The following is a 22,924-nucleotide window of genomic DNA, read 5'->3' as shown; positions in this document are numbered from 1 at the left end:
ATATCCACAGCTATTTACGGTGCAGGGTTGGGGGTGAGGACTACTCAATATGGCATCTGAACGGGGTTTGCTCTCAACGGTAAACCCTGGTTCACTCCACAGGATATGCAGTCACTGACTCAGACTGGCTAGTGACGAGCCGGTAGACTGAACCTATTCTGCTCCCTGGTATTCGCTCCCGGTTTTTGACTTGTGGTTTATCCCTCACCTCCCTCCTCTGATCACTCGAGGTGAACCGTGCGCCAGCCAGCGAGGTTGGAGACATCCTGGATGTACTCGGACATAGGGAACTGTTTTGGGATGAAACGTTAGGATTAAGAGAAATAATGGAGGGGCTGGTGACCTACATAGTGGTTGTTCTTCTTCATGGTGACTACCCACGGTACATTGTCGAAGGTCACTGCTCGAAGACGGAAGTAGGTGTTGTCTGGGATCTTGCGTACTTCCTTGACGAAGGAATTGAGATCGGGGGTTGGGACGCCGTTGACGGCTGTGATGAAGTTGGTGGGTGCCAGGCCATAGTGGTAAGCAGGGGAGCCACGACTCTATAAATATGTTCAGTATTGATTTTCAACAAAAAAAAAGGTGGAAATGAAAAAAATTTCACTTACCCTTGCGCAAACATAGACCTCGCTGTGAAGCTTGGAGATTTGCTGCCGCACAGCATGATGGGGTTTCTGGAGGACAGCGCCGCAGAAAACGACAGCACGGTCAGTTTCCAGGTCCTCTGTTGGGATTGTGGGGACTCGTATGCGCATCTCCTGTCCGTCTCGGATGATCAAAGCATCCAGAACTTCCTTTTCATACATGACATCCAGCTCAGACACCCGGGTGATGAGCTGGCCGTCTAACGTGAGAATAATGTCGGCCTCTTGGAAACTGTCGACCTTGGAGGGGAAGGTTGATGGTGGACAGTCAACCTTGCGGATCATGAAGAGCTGATGGCGCGAAGGGTTAGCCTGCGCCACCTTCTGGATCCACTCTTCTGATACACCCATGATGCGGGCCTGGCTCATCTGCACAACATAGCTTTCCATGTTCAGGATACGGAGTTTAGGGATTACACCCTGCTGAATCTTGGTACTGACGGGAAGCAACGATGGTGTGGGGAATCCAAGATGGTACTCGACGTCTTTGTGGGAGCTAGGGGTACGCTCACCAAGGTAGTTGAGCCACAGAGCTTGAACGATACCGTCCTCTCCGATCAAAACACCGTTCATACACTGGCTGCTGAGTCCAGTGTCCACGGTCACGGCATCCAGGTTAATGGCGCGGTACCGGGGAGATGACGCGTTAGCAGGGATTGATACAGTAGTGATGTCGGTGACAACTGTCTTAGCTACGACAATGCGGAAGTTGCCGTTGAAACCGACGAAAATAGTATCCTGCCCTTGCTTGATGTACTCCGTGCTGAGTCGGGCACTTTGCACTGGCGCTTGCACCAGGCTGGGGTCATATTGGATGACAGTGTAGTTTTGAAGAGGGTGTAGGAAGATCACCTTGGCATTGACGATGATGGAATCAGCGACAGTGACAGTGATGTCACAAAGATCGTAAGGCACAATCGCCCGGGAAACGACAACAAGACCCTTCTCAGCATCAATCACCAGACCAAAGCCTGTCTTCTTGGACTGTGGGTAACCATCAAGCTTCAAAGGCATTGTGCATGATACCCGCACGAAACTGCGTACAATTTCTGCGGCAGCAGGCTGGTTTACACCATCTAGCTGGATGAAGTCCGCTTTGCGCGGCACCGGAGCCTCAGCAAGGATGGGATCTGAGATATCGGAAAAGTCCCAGAGTCCAGTTTCGTCATTGCGAACTGCCAAGCGCATCTTCGGATGCCAGTGGCGGTCGATATGGATGATGCTGGTGCCCTTTGTATGTAAATCCCGAATATGGCGATAAGAGATGACCACGCGCGAGCGGTCTGGGATTGTCTTCATGATCTCTACAAACTCATCCAGATTCCGAGTCGGCCGCTTGTCCACCGAATCAATGATCCATCCGGACACGGTATTCTCCAGCTTGAATGAGCCGGCAGCCTCACACACGTACACTCCACGAGTCGCAATAGCATATAGGCGAGCCTGTTGGTACGACAGATCGTGGAATGTACCTCCAGCAACAGTGACAAATCGGCTAGGGGTGATGGCGTGAAGATCACCGACTTCACACTTGACCTCAATGTTTTCGCCTCCTCGTTGCACTAGAAGATCAATGCTCTTACCAACGCTAGAGTCGAGAATATCGTCGAGGCGCACAAACTGGGTCAAAAGTTCGCCATTAACTTTCAAGAGAACGTCACCTTCCTCTAATTTTCCATCCGCGGGACCTTCAGGCAAGATAATCTCAGCGGCAAGCATGTTGGTTTCCATAGGAGCTGCTTTGCGAACTATGGCCTCCCACTCTGGAGTCAAGCCAAGACGACGACACTCGTCAAACGGTTTGAGAATCCATTGAGTTTGGATGGTACCTCGGGTGACAGGGGTTTTCTGTTGAATGCACTCCAAAGCACGCAGCGGCCGATCGAGGGGCAGGAAATAATCTGTTGCAGCACCGTCGGATCGACCACCAGCTTGTAATGCCACAACATGGCCATCGATATTAACGACAGGACTTCCTGAACTGCCCCCACTGGCCGCAGCCGCAGCCTGTATGTAATTTGTGTTGAAATCACAGTAACCCTCGCCATACTCTGGAGCATTGCGGTCCAGTCGACTGATGACACCGGAAAGAATGCTCAGCTTTTCACCTGCATCGTTACCAACCACACGAATTTCGGCGCCTACTTGAGCTGCCTTGGGTTGAAGCTTGAGTTCGCCTAGTTTCATGTATCGAATAGCCGCAGGATCGAATTTGAGGATACCGAAGTCATGGACGGGGTCTCGATAGACTGGACGGACATCACACTATGAGTGAAAACTCATTAGCACTGATATAACTCCATTGATATTACCCATGCACAAAAAAAAGCTTACCTCCTCGTGGTTATCAAAGATACAATAACCCCAGAACGGACCAGCGCATACCACATGCCGGTTGGTCAAGATATATCCTCGTTCAGCATCCACCACGAAGCCAGTGGCCTGACTACTCATGGAAAGGTCCGTATCAAATGAGCAAGTCTGACAAAAATGAATTGACACGACACTTTTCACAACCGTCTCAATTGTTGCCTGCCACTCCGGTGAGTCGGCCTGTGCTACACCCAGAGAAATAATATGACTGGCATCTTCATCGTCCTCCTCGATATCGTAAACAGTTCCATTGACAGGCGTGGAGTCGCTGGGAATCAGGACCGATTCTTCAGGCTTGAGGTGTTTTGCTGGTCGTTCCACCGCGCCGACAGAGCTACGCTTGCGCTTAGCGCCAATATCACCAGATGCATCCATGGTACCAACCGGGAGGGAATGGCGAAGAGTATTAAGGGAGGAACGGACAGATGCAGAAAGTTGGTGAAAAGAGGAAGCTGAAGAGGCCGAGCGAGTACAAGAAGGGAATCGCACAGGTGACCTATCAACGGAGGCGACTAGAACCGGTTTAACAGGAGCTATGCAAGTCGCAGTAGAAGAAGTAGAGGAGGAAAAAGACCAATGCACCACAACAGCAGACCTGTAAATAGCTTGGAAACTCCTGCTAAACAGAGGCATTCGCGCAAAGAGAGATGAGGCGGAGAAGAGGAGGCGCACTGATTGGGTGATAATTTAATCCACAGTCTCGTGTCCGAACCACGCGCCATAACGCGATCGTCATCTACATTCTTCATGGAAGAGTTCCTAGTTGCAACATAATTACGGCTTTATATTCTGGAAGTTACGAGATTCAGAAAGATAGCGTCTCTGAAAAAGGACGATTTTTCTTTTTTTCTTTTCTTTTTTTTTTTTTTTTTTTTTGAGAATGATAGCTTAAACCACTGGCTACTTCTTATTCCAGTGTTCAGGACGAATACTGAAGTCCGAGGACGATGTACCTAGGTACCGCTGATCTGTATCAGACACCGAATGACCCAGCAGGGGTCAAAATTTGAGCACGGTCGGGACTGGAGGCGCCGTCCCCATTGCCGTTGGAATGGGGGGAGGGCATATGTGATTTCAGATAGTCACTCATGGCAGATGTATATTCAAGAAAGAAGGAGGCTTCCAACAGGAAAATGATCAGACTACTGACTCTGATAGAGGTGAAGGGCTGGGCCTTTGTGGAGTAGAACCTCTGCCCGAGTTTGGAAAGAGTTCATTCAGCTTTTGATAGAGATCGATGACGGAGGCTATGTTTCGAGGCGGGGTCATGATGGCCGGTGCTTGTAGGCTGGGACCTTTCTTTGCTCTATCAGTTGTCGTCGCTAGATATGCCAGATTGGCCTGCAATCTTCGCATGCACTCATAATACTCTGGACTTGAACTTTGTTCTGTGGTTCCATTCGCTTCGTTATTAGATGGAGGGCCTGCCTTGCCTGAGTGCTGCAGATTTACAACTTCCTGCAACAATGCGGAGTTGATATCCAGTAGGGTTGAGATGCGAGCTTTGTCGCGTGATATCATCATGGCTTGAGCTTGAGCTTGAGCCGGTGACTGAATCTGGGCGTGTGCTTGACCGGGTGTTTCGGGCTGGGTGCCCTGAGGAGAGCTGATTTGAGGTTTCAGTTGGTTGGTCAACATGTTGTTGGCAGAAAGATTGGCCATATTTTGGTTAAAGGTCTGCGCAACGGTGGATGGGGTATTTGTCGAAGTGTTCGGTTGAGAGAATTGATTCATATTGCCAGGCACAGGAGGCTGAGCGAAAGACGCTGAGAAGGCATCCATCGGTGCTATTGCCACATTAGCTACCAGGTCCACGTCAGATAGAAATTCTCGCTGTCTCTCCTCCTATAACTAGTACTGCAGATCTACCATGGCGCACGAATCATCCGGTTCCAAGTGTGCCAAGCAACTGGATAATGCGCGCTACCAAACGGGTATCCATCGGAGCTGCAGAGAGAGAAGGGAAGCAACACACGAAGGAACCAGTTCCGAGGAGCTAGATCAACCCTGGGTCAAGCCTCCGAATGGGCTGTAAAATGACAGGCCCACAGGGGGGAAAGTGTGACGACAGTAGGGCTGATTATAGGAGAGATGACAGAAAATGGGGTGACGGGAGACCAAACGTACCGGACTGTTGTGGAAAGCTTGAAGGTATCATAGCTCCACCGGGAATACCCTGCATTGTGCCAAAGGACTGTCCTTGGGTAGGTACCTTAGGGGGGAACTGCTGGGGAATAGGACTGGGGTAGAAAGACATTTGGTTTGAGAGGCTCTGTGTCGGGACGGGAAAGCCTGAATATCCAGCATTCGGGTCCATCGTGTAATAGGAATTATTGGTGAGGAATGAAGGCGGGGCGTTTTGGCCTAGCCTCTTAATCCTTCAATTTTTAGAATTTCCGAATTTTCTTTTTCTTTTCTTTTCCCCGTTGGAAGAAAAGAAAAAGAAAAAGAAGCGAATGACGCACACCCGCACGGACGAGAGTGAAAGGGGAAAGGGGCAAAAGATATCCAAGTAGAATAGAGAGATTGAAAGGAATACAAAAAGAAGGGAAATCGGAAGATCTAGGAGGATGATGATTGGCCCTTGGGTGAAAGAGCCCAGGGTGATGCTGGAACACAATTGATTCGGAACTGAAGCAGATTTTGGCCGGATCCAGGGCGATCGGCTAAGGGCGGGCTAATGCAGCGGAGCCTTTTTGTTCTGTTTCGATGAGAAGTCAAGACGTTGGAGATGTTCCGTTAAAAGAACAATTTACAAGTCAGCAGGTCCCGTGACCGATATTACTCAACACGGAGTATATCAAAGAACTTATACCGAGTGTATAAACAACTTCATATAAAATTAGATAAAAAGGAATTGAATTATTGATGAATGAAATCATGAGCTCATAGCTAACTAGTTACCTAAGTGACTTAGCCAGTAAATAAATAGTAGTTATAGTTGTTGTCTCAAAGCTGATTACTAAGTATGATACTGTAACTAACTAACTATTACTATTGATTTAAAGTATTTCACCACTGAACGGGTCACACTACTGAACGGGTCACCCCACCAATTTTACGCGTCAGTCTGGTGTTTCCATTTTCAACTACCCACCATGCCCCCCCTAAATGCTCTATATGTCCAAGACAAACAGGATCAGGAGAATAGGGTCTTATTAGCTTACCAAGCTTACAAGAATGGCGATATATCATCAATGCGTAAAGCTGCAGCTATGTTTAATATACCATTTTCAACCCTCCAACGCCGCCATTCTGGTGTCCAATTTCGTCTTGAAACACACCCACCGCAGTCTAAACTGACTGAATCTGAAGAGGATTCATTACTTCAATGGGTCGTCTCTCTAGATGATCGCGGCTGTGCTCCTAGAACTAAAGATGTTGGTAGAATGGCTAATATCCTACTCGCCGACCGCGGAACCAACCCTCCTCTTACGATCGGTAAAAACTGGGTTACTAGGTTTGCGACGCGTTTACCTGAACTTAAGACGACCTATTCAACACCGCGCGATTTTACACGTGCGCGTCAAGAGGACTATAATGTGATCAATAATTGGTTCAAACTGGTTGAAAACACGATCGCAAAATATGGTATCACCACCGACGATATCTATAATTTTGACGAGACTGGGTTTGCGATGGGACGATGTGCGACCGCGAGAGTGGTTACTAGAGCTGGTTATTATGGTAAACGCGCAAAAAAACAGCCTGGTAACCGGGAATGGGTTACTGTGATAGAGTGTTTAGGCGCGTCTGGTTACGCACCTCCACCCTGTATTATCTTTAAGGGTAAGGTGATGATGCAGAGCTGGTTTGCTCCTGATCTAGGTTTACCACCTAATTGGCGTCTTGAGATTAGTCCTAATGGCTGGACATCAAATCAAATAGGGCTCCGTTGGCTTGAAAAGCTCTTTATACCTGCTACTGCTCGTACTAAAGGACGGTATCGCCTTCTGATCTTAGATGGCCATGGTAGCCATTTAACACCTGATTTCGACAAAATCTGCCAGGAGCATGATATTATACCATTATGTATGCCTGCGCATGCGTCTCATCTTCTTCAACCTCTTGATGTTGGGTGTTTTGCGGTGTTAAAACGCTCTTATTCTCGGCTGGTTGAGTCTAGAGTAGAGCTTGGTTTTTCCCACATTAGTAAAGGAGATTTCCTAGAGATATATCCTACTGCGCGTATTGAAGCATTTGCATCTGCTTCTAATGCGTTTGCTGCAACTGGAATCGTGCCACTTGACCCTACTAGGGTGTTAAAAAAGCTTACTATGCGCGTCGATACACCACCACCACCACCCTCTATAGGAAGCGATTCAAGTCGAAATTGGACACCTAAGACGCCTAGGACGCAGAAAGATTTACGACGTCAACACCAAGCTATATTACGCACTGTATCTCGAACGCCACCAACACCATCTAAGAGAGCATTAGACCAGATAGTAAAGGGTGCAAATTACCTATATCAAGAGAATGCTCTCTTACGCCTGGAAAACAGAGATTTACGCGCCGCCCATGAGAAAAAGAAAAAACAAAAAGAACGTCCGAATCGTCAATTAACAGTAGTAGGGGGTCTTACAATTCAGGAGGGATTAGACCTGGTTGACGCGTCGAATGGTGGCCCTAAACTTAATGATGCCAATTTACAAGAGGGCCAGGCGCCTGTAAGGGCGCCTGTAACCCAACGCCGGTGTGGGATATGTAAGACACCTGGACATAGGAGGGAAACCTGTCCTAGTAGGCCCATTCAGTAGTTTTTTTTTACTATATTACATAGTAAATAATGGAGTTATTGGGATTCATAAAAATAAGTGGGTCAAACTGACCCGTTCAGTAGTGTGACCCGTTCAGTGGTGAAATACTTTAGCTACTCGCCCTAGTATATTAGTTATCAATTGATTTAGCAACCATAGGAGCCTGGGCCTCCAATACATAGCCTTGTGAAAATGGGCTATAAATGGACTTCTCTTTTTCTTGATACGATCAATAGATATGACTGACTGACCATGGTTGAACTTTTGATATGGGAAAATGGAAATTGAAAAACCGTTCCAATGCTCCAAGTTGATTGGGGGAAAGTCAATTGTATCTTCCAACTGTCATGCTCAGTAGACTATCGAAAGGCTTACAGTAGAGAAAACTTTGGAATACTTAAATAGTACCCAGGTATGAATGGATATGCCAAAAGTCAATAGCTGCATCTAGGCCGCATCAGCAAGGGGGTAACTAAACGACACGATTTATCTGGGACTCAGAACTCTCTCAAATAGAAAAAAAAACGCAAAGATTCACCCAGTCAAAATGAGTTATTTAGGTACTTCAGGAGACGGAATTCGTGGTACCCGTTATCCTCCAGGGCTATTGCCCTCAATAAGACCTCACCGATTGGGAGATTTCATGACCAATCTTTACAATTAGATTTCAATATTTGAAACTTGGCCATAGTAGGATACTCCGAGGGATCTCCCGATCCTATGTAGCACAGATCGTTAGGTGATTTAAACTCCCGATCTATAACACGATCTGAGATGTTAAACCTTTCCATGTTTCTCGGGATTTGACATGACCAAGGTGGCTATCTAGATCGGGCACTGTGCATAAAGAGCGGGGATCTAAAGAAAAACTACACCCATTCAACAGACCTCGGGACCTCCAGGGCTACATTTGAAGATGGAAGGTTTTATTTCGTATGCAGGTCGGATCCGAATATCGTTCCCTTCAACCCACAGAAATGGTTGCATGAACTACATCATAGTTCATACATGAATGGAAATGGGACCTCGGCACCGAACGAGATTCTAGCTTGATTCTGTGCGGGCTTCCCAAGCCACCTTTATGCCATAATCTGGTCTAGTCCAAATTTGTAATTTAGCTTTGAGCCACTCATACCTGCCTTAAGCGTAGGTACGTAGAATCAGCCTCCCCAAGCTCTATTATTCTAGTAGGGCCCCTGGAAGCCGTAAGAGAAAGGCAAAGGGTATCAAAGCAAGTCCCAAGGCCCTCCATAAACTTTGTTCTGCATCTCACTATCTGGGCATTTGTCTCGATTTGGAACCGGTATGGGTCTCCTATGAGGGCAATGGTTCTCTTGCATAAAAGGATCTGGGAGAATTAGTTTCAGCCACTCATTCTATTGCATATTGGGGCCTATGATGGCTGGTTTCAGCCACCCATGGCTTCTTTGTTGCTTGGGCCACTGAGGCACATGAAATGCATGATACTCTCTTCATTTTGATTGGTCCAAAAAGGGATGATAGATCGTATTTCGAGGCTGGTAATCGAATATCTTGCATAAATTGGAAATGATGGAATTCTAATGTTATAAAATACACAGTATGATGAAAAAGTTTGGCCCGAGAGAGTTTGGTCAATCATCTACCTAAGTATGCTAACGGTTTGTATCGATGAACGTCACCATAATCGGTATTGACATAGCTCTAGGGCTAGGTAGACGATACTTCTTGGGTAATCATAAGCTGGCATGGCTTTTGAAGCCCCTTTAGCTCTTATATTGTCAGTTGGATAAGTCAGAGAAATATAAACCAAACTTAAACCTGAGCTAAGAACTTTTTGGGAAGGATCAAGTCATGCATTGATTCCAAATATACATGCAGACAGCTCATCTTTATTTAATATCCAGTAGCCACTTGGACAGACAACAACAAGCCCTGGGTAGAGAAGTATTCACTTACATACCTCCAGCCCAGCCCAGCTCCGGGGCCCTGGAGGTGCCCATGTGGTACCCAGGTGGTGCTCAGGTGGGGAGTACCTAATGAAATACAGCATGAACCATTCCAACCTTGAAATGTTGGCTCCAAATTATGACGGATACAATCTGTGTTCTGCAGATCTTATTACACAACAGGAAGGAAACATTAGAAAATGGCTATGGCAAAAATTAACAGCCTATGCATGTCAAGGTGCGCTTAGAGGCCCAACATTATGAATAATCGCACATTATATACCCAAATACCTAGGTATCTCCTGGTGGGCTGTATCGACAATTTCCCCACCTTTCAAATGTTAAGAACCCCTATGGGATCAGCCTGATAAACGCCGAGAGAAATAGACGATAGAATTTTTGGTCATATTCCAAGGTCATTTTCAGGTGGCGCTTATAGATCTCTCCTTTCCGACACAGCGGCTTTGAGCCTTCCAATATTCTCTCTGTAAGCTCTTGCTACTATTGGTCTCTTTTCACGAAGATTTACCTATGGCTTTTAATTATCTCCTGACCATACTGAGCCAGGAAAGAATTAAGATCCCCCTCCTTTAGAGGAAAAGAGACTATCCAACATGGCACAGCGGAGGGACTTGATTTATCCGCACTTTGCCCTCATCTACATTGACCGAGATGGTAATTTGCGACAAGAATCATCACAGTCACTGGCAAATAGCCGGGATTCAATTTTGTCTCCGCGTGTGACTGATATGTTCCTGAGAGCTGTAGCAATGTCAGGAGAAACAGAGTCGCCCCATACTCAGTGTGAGATTCCCATGGCCATCCCCACTATTTAGCCAGAACGGTTTGTTGATCTGAAGTAGCAGGGTCTGGATTGCCGAGCTTGCTGCCACAAAGACTGAGCAATGAAGCCCCTCTTCCAGCACGGATGGGGCATGAGCTTCATGGAATAAACACTCAAGGCACAGAAGACAACGAGAGGACGATATCCTTCCCCCAGGGGTCCTTGGAGCCAGCGACATGGCTAACACCTCGGGAGTCATGGCCTCAAACCTCTCCAAAAGCAAAAGAGCCGCTGAAAGAAGAACAGAAAGTGTTGATTTCCACCCGAGACAAAGATATTCTGCGTCAATATTATGAGAAAGCATTCAAGAACTTACAGCAGACGAACTGCCGCGTGTTGGCCAAGGCCTACATCAAGCTCGTGGAGCCTCGCAAGCAAGTCAACTACCCCTACAATGGACGAAAGATTGTTGCGGGCACGACATGTCAGTTAGAGCCGGATGATACAAAGCCCCCATGGTGGCCGTCTGGAGTGAGCCACCGAGAGCCCGACCATCTTCCTAGAGCTGGTAAGAATTATCCCTCTCGCTAAATGCTGATGCTGATGCTGATGCTGATGCTTTCGAACAGAGCGTATCCGACTTCTAGTTCATCTTCTTTGCGAAATGCACAACAGTCATGGAATCACTGTCCAAAAACTCAAGGAAGCATACCAGCCCATCCGTCGTCAGATCTCTCCAGCTGAGCGGCAGAAAATAATGGATGAGGTTTATGAGGTTCGCGAGGAAGAAGAAAAGTACCTCGAGGGATTGGTTGGTACGCAACCTATCATCTAGAAAGACTCTGATCTCAAACTCACGTAATTGTTTGCAGATGGCAGAACCCACGTATTGATCTCGCGAACGAACCTTCCCAATTCGATCGAGGACCATAATAGTCACCCTGAAAGCAGCCGAAAGAGCAAAACTGCAAAAGTCGAGAAAGATGCAGAGAAAAAACTATCCATACGCACCGCATCTGCTCGAGTAGGAAATACGTCTTTCATCAATCCCGGCAACCCACCTACAAATCCTCACGCTATCCCTAGAACAACTCACGTCAAACAAGACCCTGTAATATTGGAACCGCATGAGCAGGCATCTATACTCGGTCAAGATCAGAGTAGAAAACGCCAGTGTGTCGAAACTGAACTCTTCCCCACAGCTAGTCCGCCTTCGACGGAGTTTTATCCAGTCTTTGTTGGCTCTCAGTCATTCGTCACTGATTCCTTACACTGTTTTCAAGATACTCAAAAGCATGAGATGTCAAATATACAGACTAGTACAGCAAGTTGTGGGAATGCTGGGGATTCCTCCTTATTTCCACATCATTTTGGCGTTTGAAATACTTGATCTATGACAAATCTGATGTTACTCTAGGGTTTTGATATGTCGAATGTTAGTATTATAATTTACTATTCTAGATATTCCGATGACCTACAGACTTTGATAAGACCTGTATTATAAACCTGTAATCGAAGCTGGTCAATTTTAATAGAAAAAAAAGTTGATAACTGGCGTTGCAGTCACGTCAGTAAATAGCAACCATTCAATATTTAATTGGGTAGATCTTGTCAGCAGCTTTTAGTGGTCCAGCTTTGTAATAGTTAATTTAGAAGCCATTACCTATTATGAGTACTCTGCCCAAGTGATATTCAGCTTTAGACTTTGTGAGGCAGATCTCGGATCCACTTTGTAACTACATAATATATCCGGCTACTAAGCCACTTGCGTCTCGGACTAAGTTTAAACCGGCTAAAGTGGATATTTTACTTAAGAGTTTAAGAATTTAATTCAAGTCGGGTTGAGAAAAAGTCTAAGTGGATCATGTGGCGCTCTTGCCCTAACATCTGATGTTGTATACAATTTTTCTTTAGCTTCAATTTCGGGAGGTACAGCTCACAGTTAGTCAAACTTGTTGTGGTACAGATACGTAGATCAATTATCAACTATTCACCAGTCATTGATAGAGCAGCCTGTGTTTTGATGTGAAGCCTCGTATTAGATGAAAGGTTTCAATGGCTTTATCTTGAGCCTAAGAAAGAGATGAGGTTGATTGTTCAATTAGTGCCTATACATAACCTCGGGAGCACTGAAACAGGCATATTTAGATTTAGAGAGACCCTGACAGCCGCTTTAGTACATTCCTCCGGAGTCCCCCACATTTTGAATTCTACGACACCGATAATACTCCAGGAGGTAAATCACCCGTGTCAGAAAATGTGGTCGATAGCCCCTACCAGACTCTGGCACTGAATAGATTAATCATCCATATCATATCAAGTAACAGCTTATGCAACGGACAGTCAAGCGACTTCCAAGGTTGGTAGGTATAGTTGATCGTGGACCGATCTGCACGAACGAAGTATGGTTGACCTACGGAGAGAACTAAATCGTTAATTATGAATGCATAACATGAACAAATCACGAGCAAATAGTTCGTCATAGGTTGATTGAGAAGATCCCTAGGTAAGCAGCATTCCAGCAGAAGTGACTATAATTACGCTGATCAACAAAGTACTGAATTGTTGGCCGGGTTCGGTAATAGCCAAGATGTTAAAATTGCGTAACTAAAATTGAAGCTCCACCTAAGTTCTCCGCGTGTTCAGATTTTTTATTGGTTTTCCGTGGAAAAGCATCGATCGCATGTCATTCAGTGGAAAAATTGATCAAATCATTTTCTATATGTTAATACTGGCATCTGTACTTTGTTTGTGTTCCAAAAGGTGTTTAGAAAATCCTTCATCATGAGTGATGAAGAATCATATATCGATGACAAAGAGGTCATTGAGCGCTCTCAGCAGGGCGACAAGGCGTACAACTTGGTCGCCAAGAACCTGGAGCCCTTTGGCAATGAGGACAAGGCTGAGGTCAAGTATAGAACTATGAAATGGTGGTAAGTATTATGTCTTGTAGCCAGCCTTGATAAGCCCTGGAACTGACTGGTAAATAGGCACTGTGGAATGCGTGAGTCTTGTTTCAGACTGTCTTTGTACAGTAAGTACTAAGGTATATCAGTTATGATTGCAGAGAACGTTTCGGTGGGAATTCTATCCCTGCCATCTGCAGTCGCTACCCTAGGAATGGCTCCGTATGTATTATGAGCAGCCCTGGAGAGACGTCTGTAGAATCTGTTGACTGATTGTATTTAGTGCTGCTATTATGATTGTGTTCATCTCTGCTCTATCATGGTATACTGGCTATGCCCTTGGTCAATTCAAGCTCCGTCACCCTCACATTCACAGCATGGGTGATGCTGGCGAAATCTTGATGGGCCCAATCGGTCGTGAACTGATGGGAATTGGTCAGCTGCTTCTACTAATATTCCTCATGGCGAGTAATATTTTGATGTTCAATATTCTGATGAATGTACTCACTGACCACGGCACCTGCACTCTTGTCTTTGGTGTCGTTGGATTGATCATCTGTTTCTTGGGTGCCTTGCCACGAACGATGGACAAGGTCTATGTGATGTCTGTTGTTTGTAAGTTTTACCCATCACAGAAGAAGACAAGTTTACTAATATATAATTTAGCATTCATCAGTGTTTTCGTTGCAACAATGATCACCATGATCGCTGCGGGAGTTGAGAGTAAAGGCCACATCCAAAATCAAGCTACCACGAATGTCAGCTTCCGTGAGGGCTTCTTGGCAGTCACTAATATCATTTTTGCCTACCGTAAGTGATAACAAGAAAGATTAGTGGGTCAAGAGCTAACGCATGTAAAGTCGCCCATGTTGCCTACTTCGGCTTTATGTCCGAGACCGAAGACCCAAGAACTTTCACCAAGTCACTTGCAATGCTTCAAATTGTTGATACGGTGCTCTACTTGATTAGTGCTTTGATTATCTATCACTATGTCGGCCCCAATGTTGAGTCACCGGCCATCTCATCTTTGAGCCCCTTGATGAGCAAGATTGCCTGGGGACTTGCTATTCCAACGGTAGGTCTATCAGTTAACCTGAATGTCCACTTTAGCTGATCAAGTATAGACCATTCTTTCTGGAGTCGTCCTAGGCCATGTTGCTTGTAAATACATCTACGTGCGCATGTTCCGTGGATCCGATGTTATGAATAGTCGGAGCTTCCTGTCGATTGGGAGCTGGGTCGCTATTTGTCTCGGAGTCTGGGTGATTTCGTGGGTTGTGGCTGAATCTATTCCAGTGTTCAACGACTTGTTGAGTCTTATTGTATGTTCTTATTTGAGATTTTATTGCGGGATACTGGCTAACACTATTCAAATAGAGTGCCCTATTCGGAAGCTGGTTTAGCTGTAAGACCGAATCCCTTCGCTCCAGATTTCTGATGAATAAAATACTAATCTACCTAATAGTCGGTTTCCCTGCTATTTTCTGGCTTCATATGAATCAAGGCCAGTACTTCAAAAACATCAAGAAGTCGTGTTTGACAATTTTGAATATCTTAATCTTGGCTATTGCCTGTGCTATCGTAAGTTCCAAGGTTATCTCTTCATGATATTTCCTATTTCTGACTTGCTTTAGTGTGGCTTGGGCCTTTGGGTATCAGGAGCCGCGATCCACGATGACACTAGCTCGAGCAGCTGGTCTTGTGCTGCATAATGAGTAATGAAAAAGCGCTTGCATTGTACTCCACATAGTCAAAAGAAACCCTTTGAATATAGAAGAAACCACAAAACACAGAATTCTCATAGAACAATGACACAGCTTTCGCTTGAAATGTTTGAAATCAAACATTTGAACTTGTCTTGAAAATTGCCCCATATAATGCAGTCACGAGCTTGTTTGTTCGATCAAAGAGAGCCTTGGAAGGTTTGACACTCTAGCAATAAGTATAAGAAGAACTAGAGCTGGTTCTCATCTCCTAATCTCTTTCCGAAAGAATCGTCTGAGCTCCAAATCATCAGCCACTTTATAACTCAATCTACAGCTATGGAATCTCTGATCAATGTTCCAAAAGAGGTATTACTCGAAACGCCTCGCACTCAATCCAATCACAAGAGGCCATCCCCAGATACCACGCCTCCAGGATTCAGTGTGATACGACTTGAAGGCCTAGAAAGGTGGACTTCAGATAAGAAGACGGAAGTTCTGCAATCGATTTCGGATGATATTCGTGCGACGTTCATGTGTATTACAAACCATATACGTGTCGGCACTTTATCACCAGCACACACCAAACCTCTTGAGGAGGTGATTGACATCATCCGGGACTCGAACATGAATCATCGGCGTAAACTAGAACGAAGAATCAAAAGATTACGGAAGCAAAACCAGTGGATTCAGAAGGAATACCGGAGAGTCGTTCAGACTGCTGATACTGTGGCGCGGACATACAATGGGCGCGTACAGAAATTGAAACAGCGAACATTGTCTCTGCAAGAGCAATTGACACGTTTGACTTCGAAGGAGTTATAATTTCAGGATGAGAAAGAAGAGGATAGCGATGTTTCGGATGAAGCACAAAGCAAAGAACTACCATCTACAGAAAATGGGGCCCTGGAATGTGAATGATTCCAAGCTTGTTCCGATACATTGAAAGATCAAATCTAAAATAGAAAAAACTTTATCTAAATCTTAGTCTAAAGTAAATCACATACGACCCGTGATTACATACGACCCGTGATTACATACGACCCGTGATTACATACGACCCGTGAATTTCATTTTTTTTAACGCGTCATTTACGTGTCTTACTTTTTCAACCACCCACCATGCCACCTAAGAATGCTCAAATAGCTCAGAAACGGGTTGAATAGGAGGGTAGGATCTTATTAGCTATTAAAGCTATAAATAATGGCGAAATTACCAATACAACCCAAGCTGCATCTTCCTTTAATGTACCCCGCTCAACCCTCCACGATCGCCTATCTGGTGTTAAATATCGCGTCGAGAAGCGCGCAAATGGCCATAAATTGACTGAATCTGAAGAGAAAACTCTTCTCAAATGGATTTTCTCTTTGTATGACCGTGGATCTGCCCCTAGACCTCATTATGTCGCTCAAATCGCCAATATTCTACTCGCCGACCGCGGAATCGACCCACCTCTTATAATCGGACGAAATTGGGTTTCAAACTTCATCAAGCGTACACCTGAAATCGAAACTCGCTATTCAAAACGTTACAATTTTGAGCGCGCAAAACAAGAAGACCCTAAGATTATTCGCGATTGGTTTATCTTAGTTGAAAAGACTATTCGCGATAATGGGATTCATGAAGACGACATTTACAACTTTGATGAAACTGGTTTCGCGATGGGACAAACCGCTACTGCCAAAATCGTTACTAGAGCTAGCTATTATGGCCGACGAGAGAAGATACAACCCGGGAATCGCGAATGGGTTACGGCTATTGAATGTCTAAATTCAACTGGCTGGGCGCCTCCACTATGTATCATATTCAAGGGCAAAAACATGATGCAACGTTGGTTTCACGATGTCGATTACCACCTGATACGCGCTTTGAAGTAAGCCCTAATGGCTGGACATCAGACCAAATAGGCCTTCGTTGGCTACAAAAGCTATTCATCCCCTCTACCATAACACGTACGAAGGGGCGATATAGGCTATTGATTCTAGATGGCCATGGTAGCCACCTTACGCCTGATTTTGACCAGGCATGCCAACAGAACAACATTATACCAATATTTATGCCGCCGCATTCATCCCATCTTTTACAGCCTCTCGATGTAGGCTGTTTCGCCATTTTAAAGAGATCATATGGCCGGCTAGTTAGCTCTCAAATGGAGCTAGGATTCAACTCTATCGATAAGAGAGATTTCCTAGCTATTTACCCTATCGCGCGCGAAGAGGCTATTAGATCTGCATCTAATGCGTTCGCTGCTACTGAAATTACACCATTTGATCCAGAAAGGGGGCTTTCAAAGCTTACTATCTCGCTTCGTACACCAACACCACCACCACCACCACCACCATCCCGGGGCAGCGACTCTAGCCAGAACTATACTCCAAAGACACCAATGTCACAGAAGGATATACGTCGCCAACATAAATCTCTATTACTTACAGTGTCACGATCGCCATCTACACAAACAAAGCAGATCTTAGACCAGTTCTTGAAAGGCGCAGTAGCTATACACCAACATGTGGCAATACAAGCTCAGGAAATCGCCGCTCTTCGCAAACCCAACATAAAAGAGAAGAAAAAAAAGGCACGCCCTAACCGCCGAATGGCTATTGAAGGTGGTCTTGCGCTCCATGAAGCACAACAGCTTATCGACGCGTCAATTAATGGTGTTGAAAATAGTGATGGTGTAAACCAACACCAAACCCCGGCTTCTTCTCAACCAGGCCATCGGCCACGTAGGTGTGGGATATGTCGGGAAACCGGGCATAAGAGAGAGACGTGTCCACAGCGCCCGATTCAATAGTTTATTTACATAGTTTTATTGAATTTAATGGAGTTATGGGATAAATAATGTAAAAGATGAAATAAAAGTGGGTCTAATTCACGGGTTGTATGTAATCACGGGTCGTATGTGATTTACTTTATGAAGGATAGCTAAATAGTGCTCTTGACCCCTGAGAGCTAAAAGCCACGGAACTTGAGTGCCTATAATGTCGCATTTACCCAATTACTTTACTACTTAGTCACTGTGGCCTCGAATTCGCCATCTAAAGCAAGAAAATATTCATTTGAAACTGATAGGATTTAGTGCCGACAAGAACCTCGGCATTTGGCCATTCGACAGACCCACTTGGGCTTTTTATATGTAAGAAACATTCTGATAGTAGGATATAACTTTCTATCTTCTTCATCCAAGTCGTTCATCTCTCACAGAGTCTCCGCTGAACCCGAATTGGTCGAAGAAGTGCCCATACTGGCTGTTTCATTGCAGTAAAAAGTCAAATCTATACTCCAGCGACTGTCGGCTGAGAATGAGCACTCCCGGGGACTATGAGGCTGTCCGCAAGGACATCATTGCCCAGTTGCAGAAGCCCGGCTATGATGATGGTAGTGCTGGACCAGTCTTTGTGCGGCTAGCATGGTGAGTTCATCGAAAGTCCCTTTTTCTTGGCGTTGTTCTTGTCAGCTCTTGGCGCTTGCCGCTCTCCTCCCCTCCTGACTCAAGACCTAAAAGACCCAACGATACCTGTGTTGAATTAGATCAGCTAACACAATGTTCTTTGCAGGCACTCCTCAGGTACATACGATCTCGATTCCGACACCGGTGGTTCAAACGGCGCTGGGATGCGGTATGAAGCGGAGGGCGGCGACCCGGCCAACGCGGGTCTGCAACACGGACGGGCTTTCCTAGAGCCTGTCAAGGAGAAACACCCATGGATCACATACTCAGACTTATGGACACTAGCCGGTGTAGTTGCGATCAAGGAGTTGGGTGGACCCGAGGTTCCCTGGCAGGGCGGACGGACAGATCTGGTGGATGACTCCAAGGTACCACCACGGGGTCGATTACCAGATGGTGCACTGGGTGCTGAGCACTTGCGGTTCATCTTCTACCGCATGGGCTTCAACGACCAGGAAATTGTGGCATTGTCTGGGGGACATAACATGGGCCGGTGCCACGGGGACCGCAGCGGATTTGAGGGACCGTGGGTGACGAACCCGACTCGCTTTTCCAATTCGTTCTTCAAATTGTTACTACAGCTTGAGTGGAAGCCTCGTCAGTTGGCATCAGGGATCAACCAGTTTGTATACGAGGACCCGGATGCTGAAGAGGGTGAGGAATCACTCATGATGCTACCCACAGATATGTCTCTGAAGACCGACCCTAGCTTTGCCCCGTGGGTGAAGAAATATGCAGAAGACAAGGACTTGTTCTTTAAGCACTTTTCTCAGGTCTTTGCCAAATTGATCGAGCTAGGTATCAATCGGGATGCTCAAGGTGTGATCACGAATAGCGATAATCGGATGGGTGGTTACATCTCTGCTCCTAAAAAGAGCAATGTTGCCTTGGGCCCAAGCAAGTCCAAGGAGCCCCGAGCTCGGCTGTAGATGGAGGCACTTTCCACCTTCCGTTTTGCATTTTCAATAGGATCTCTCATCGTGTTAGAATAGATATAGATTATAGAAACGTAGTCGGCCCCGAGATTGGAACAGATAATTAGCGACAAGATGGTAACTTTCGATATTCTCAGGACTTCGTAGCCTATGCAGTAGTCTGATATAATAGAAAGCCCCCGAGTCTTGAAAATGCATTCAATCGATTAACATTTTAAGTACGTTGAAAATATCACATCAAAAGTAATAAAAGCAAAAAACAAAGCCGTAAATACTCTCACCAAGGCCGCAACCTGTATCTGTATACTCCGAGGTTCATCAATCAAAATTACATACTCTGTAACGCCATCAAGTAAGCTTTATACTCATCTCTTTTTCTTGGTCACTTTTTTCTTCCCTTTCTTCGGTCCTCGCTTTGCTTTGACCACTTTTTTCGGTGCTTCCGCTGTTGCCTTAGCCACTTTCTTAGCTGCTTTCTTTGCCACCCTCTTGGCAGGCCCATTGAGCGAATTATTAAAACCTATGCTCTTGTCAAGTTTTTCGAGAGCCCGTGGTTGTGCAGGTGTAGACATGTAAGAGCGAGCGGAGGCTCTCACCCTACTGGAGGAGATAGCAAAATCGCCTCTTGAGTTCCTTGAGTCTTTTGACCTACTGTTTGCCAGGGTGGTAACTTGTGAAGCTGTAGGAGTCGGTGTTCGTGGAAGACAAGGGAATTCCAGTGCACCTCTAGCTCCAGCAGGAGGCTGACCCTGAGGCCACATATCCGGATATGGAGTGAATAACGATGGACTCTGGAGCAACGAGTCAAATTCATTGAATGGTTGTTCTGCAGTTGTCCAATCCATTTCATCACCAAATATTCCGATTGATCCAAGCCCTCGATGAAGATCTGATGGAGCTACCGTGGCCAAGTCTCGGATGTTCAAGAAGTTGTGATTTCCGTCGGATGCCCTTGGAATATCATTGCGGTGAGCATCGTAGTAGCGATCTGCAATCACATTTATTGCGCGAGGCAACGGGTGATGCGCCTGAGGTTCCTTTGGCATCCAGCCCTTGTGATTGACAAGGAAATCCCCTCCTTCTCTCACAGTCTTCGCCATATTTTGAACCGTCCTCATAGCTGAGGTTAATGCCTCTGAGGTGGGATTAAGAACACGCTCATAAAACACGAGACAGAAGCCATCTTGGAGATATTCGAAAGGAACCTGTTCAGTTGGATGCTGTGGTGGGACGCCTCCAATGATCACTCCAGAATTTAGCTGGCCATCATAGATGCAAAGGTTGCCTGATTCCCGCTCTCCACGTTTCCCATCTCGCCAAAAAACCCTCACGTGTCCATTACTCTGGTAGACACCTCCGAGCCATCGATATGTGGCAAGTGACTCGTCACCCTTGATATTATAGTATCTGAAAGTCACAGTTTGCGTATGATTTAGGGGCCTTAATGGGGCCTTGTTGTAATTGTTCAATACGAGACGATATGGAAGCTTCTCCACTCTCACTTGTGTTATGTTGCCCAATAGGTTATCACACCGATGACAGGGTTCGATAATTGAACTATGTAGGACGCGCTCAATCAATGTCGAAATTTCCACTCCCGTAGCATCACTCTCCTGGATTGCAACTGAAATACAAGATCCGAACTTTCGACGCCTTTCACAAGGATAATGCATGCATTCACAACCAGTAGTATTTTCTTCAAATATCAGTTGGAATTGAGCAAAGTTCCTCGTGGACTCTGCCCAAACTGCCCATGTGGGTGAGGGTTGGCCCATTTTTATGATAGGCACGGTTGACGAAATCAGATGGAAGTACTGATCACGCAATTGGCAAGATACTATGTCGTCGAGGACATCCCAGTTCATGTTTGTAACTTCGATGAAGGCTCTTTCAAGCTCGGTGTATTGGACAGCTTTATTATCCTTCCGGTCCACCACGGTACATCCCGCATCAAGCAGCATTCCTGCAACGATACATGAGTCAATGGCACAGGAGTTGTTGGCCCAGACAGGACCCCTACCCCGATACTGATAAGGCACACCAAATTCACCCCCAGCCTTTGCTGATTCATGCCACTGAAGTGTGCTGGGATCAAGCATCAGCCCCGCGACAGTTGGATGCGCCGAGATCTGAACGAATTGAAGATCATCTGAAGAGACTGCGAGGGAACTGGAGTGTGGTTTTCGGAGTGGGGCATCATGATGGCGCTCCAGCTCAGAATACGTGAGTTTCATGATGGCTTGCTCTATTTTTTGTTTCACAAGCTCTTGTCCAGGTTCTGGAGGAATTGGGAGAGCAATGTGGGGGATATGCGGAGTAGGAAGATTGGTTGTATAGAGCATAGACTTCATTTCTTGGTCAATCCTATCCAACCAATGCTGTCGTTCGGCAGGGTCTAATACTGGTGCAGGTGGTGCAGGTAGCTGTGTTGGTTGTTTTTTGGTTACATGTTTTCTGGGTGCCTTTTCGGATACATCGTTCCTTTTGACTCTTGGATGTGGCCTAGTCCCAAACTCGGTTGCAGGGTTTCCAGGCTCCCCATCCGTTATAATTGGAACAGGCTCAGTGCCTGGTAGGTACATCGGATATAGATATTGCTCAGCATGGGAATCCGATATCCAATCCGGCACCCATGGGGGGCGCACAAAGCCTTTACTAGCAGGTTGACCTTCAGCAGGCATATTCGGATAATGGCGACTAATAGGAACAGTTTGCTCATATACATTCGCATCCCATTTGATAAAGCGAGGACCGCTGTCGCGATTCAGATCATAGAACTCAGAGAAGCTTTGTGGTCGATATTTTTGAGGCGTATGGTACATGAGTTTCCATAGGTTTTTGATAATTTCGGACTTAGGAGAATATTGCTTCGGTGTCCAGTAGATCCCCCAAAAATAAATCCTTGCCCATGCCTTAACAAGATCAACGCTATAGTCCTTTGTACTAGCAAATTCTTTGGCGGTTTTATTGTTGAGCCATCTCCAATTAGCAGGGGGATCAGGGAGCTTGGTCAGTTCAAAACAGAGCTCTGGCTCATCTGGGAATTCCATTTCATGGACCTTCTTTACAAAACTGGCTGTCATTTTTTTGTCTTCGTAATGGAACCGCTTCGAGGTAATAGAAGAAATTGTTTAATGAGACGGTGTGGTGCTCCAAGGTATTGGAAGGAAAGAAAATAAATTTGAGATGTGAGAGAATGGTCTATACTTGGAAGAGTTGCGAATATTTATGAATTTGAGGACAAGAGACTCGAGAGTTGAATTCTTTCATGATAAACTAGACAGTTGTTGTCGAGCAAAGGACACAAAGAACCCTGGTTTAAACAGTGGCATGGCCATCGGTTAGTGGCCACAGTCATCGACAGTTTAAACAAGATTCTTTGTATGCGCCTTTCATACTTGAGCAGCTGACGTCTTCGACTGGTACATGTTGCC

At 45.8% G+C, this 22,924-nt stretch overlaps 7 protein-coding genes across 7 annotated transcripts; 4 read left to right on the top strand and 3 right to left on the bottom strand.

Moving 5' to 3' along the window:
- Nucleotides 1–221: 221 nt before the first annotated feature.
- N7495_009194 (putative nuclear serine protease HtrA2/Nma111) lies at nt 222–3,395 on the bottom strand (the record flags this gene model as incomplete). Its single annotated transcript, XM_057211845.1, has 4 exons — nt 222–290; nt 348–545; nt 612–2,912; nt 2,982–3,395. 4 exons carry the CDS (start codon nt 3,393–3,395, stop codon nt 222–224), a joined length of 2,982 nt encoding a protein of 993 aa, XP_057058708.1.
- Nucleotides 3,396–4,157: 762 nt separating this feature from the next.
- On the bottom strand, nt 4,158–5,337 carry N7495_009193 (uncharacterized protein; the record flags this gene model as incomplete). Its single annotated transcript, XM_057211844.1, has 2 exons — nt 4,158–4,807; nt 5,148–5,337. 2 exons carry the CDS (start codon nt 5,335–5,337, stop codon nt 4,158–4,160), a joined length of 840 nt encoding a protein of 279 aa, XP_057058707.1.
- A 4,985-nt stretch (nt 5,338–10,322) lies between these two features.
- N7495_009192 (DUF2841 domain-containing protein) lies at nt 10,323–11,873 on the top strand (the record flags this gene model as incomplete). The annotated part of the gene is made up of 4 exons (XM_057211843.1): nt 10,323–10,512; nt 10,575–11,060; nt 11,122–11,307; nt 11,365–11,873. The coding sequence occupies 4 exons, from the start codon at nt 10,323–10,325 to the stop codon at nt 11,871–11,873; spliced, it is 1,371 nt and encodes a 456-aa protein (XP_057058706.1).
- A 1,403-nt stretch (nt 11,874–13,276) lies between these two features.
- On the top strand, nt 13,277–15,110 carry N7495_009191 (uncharacterized protein; the record flags this gene model as incomplete). The annotated part of the gene is made up of 10 exons (XM_057211842.1): nt 13,277–13,425; nt 13,483–13,496; nt 13,548–13,620; nt 13,682–14,013; nt 14,065–14,208; nt 14,259–14,473; nt 14,523–14,720; nt 14,776–14,803; nt 14,864–14,979; nt 15,033–15,110. The coding sequence occupies 10 exons, from the start codon at nt 13,277–13,279 to the stop codon at nt 15,108–15,110; spliced, it is 1,347 nt and encodes a 448-aa protein (XP_057058705.1).
- A 330-nt stretch (nt 15,111–15,440) lies between these two features.
- Nucleotides 15,441–15,926, top strand: N7495_009190 (uncharacterized protein; the record flags this gene model as incomplete). Its single annotated transcript, XM_057211841.1, has 1 exon — nt 15,441–15,926. The coding sequence occupies one exon, from the start codon at nt 15,441–15,443 to the stop codon at nt 15,924–15,926; it is 486 nt and encodes a 161-aa protein (XP_057058704.1).
- Nucleotides 15,927–18,406: 2,480 nt separating this feature from the next.
- Nucleotides 18,407–19,484, top strand: N7495_009189 (peroxidase; the record flags this gene model as incomplete). The annotated part of the gene is made up of 2 exons (XM_057211840.1): nt 18,407–18,516; nt 18,662–19,484. The coding sequence occupies 2 exons, from the start codon at nt 18,407–18,409 to the stop codon at nt 19,482–19,484; spliced, it is 933 nt and encodes a 310-aa protein (XP_057058703.1).
- A 371-nt stretch (nt 19,485–19,855) lies between these two features.
- Nucleotides 19,856–22,573, bottom strand: N7495_009188 (uncharacterized protein; the record flags this gene model as incomplete). Its single annotated transcript, XM_057211839.1, has 1 exon — nt 19,856–22,573. One exon carries the CDS (start codon nt 22,571–22,573, stop codon nt 19,856–19,858), a length of 2,718 nt encoding a protein of 905 aa, XP_057058702.1.
- Between the last annotated feature and the right edge of the window lie 351 nt (nt 22,574–22,924).

The sequence above is a fragment of the Penicillium taxi genome (genome assembly GCF_028828555.1).
Source record: "Penicillium taxi strain IBT 34144 chromosome Unknown utg000006l_segment0_segment0, whole genome shotgun sequence".
NCBI lineage: Eukaryota > Fungi > Ascomycota > Eurotiomycetes > Eurotiales > Aspergillaceae > Penicillium > Penicillium taxi.
The sequence above is the reverse complement of the archived record's forward strand: the minus strand, read 5'-3'. Positions and strand labels throughout refer to the sequence as shown.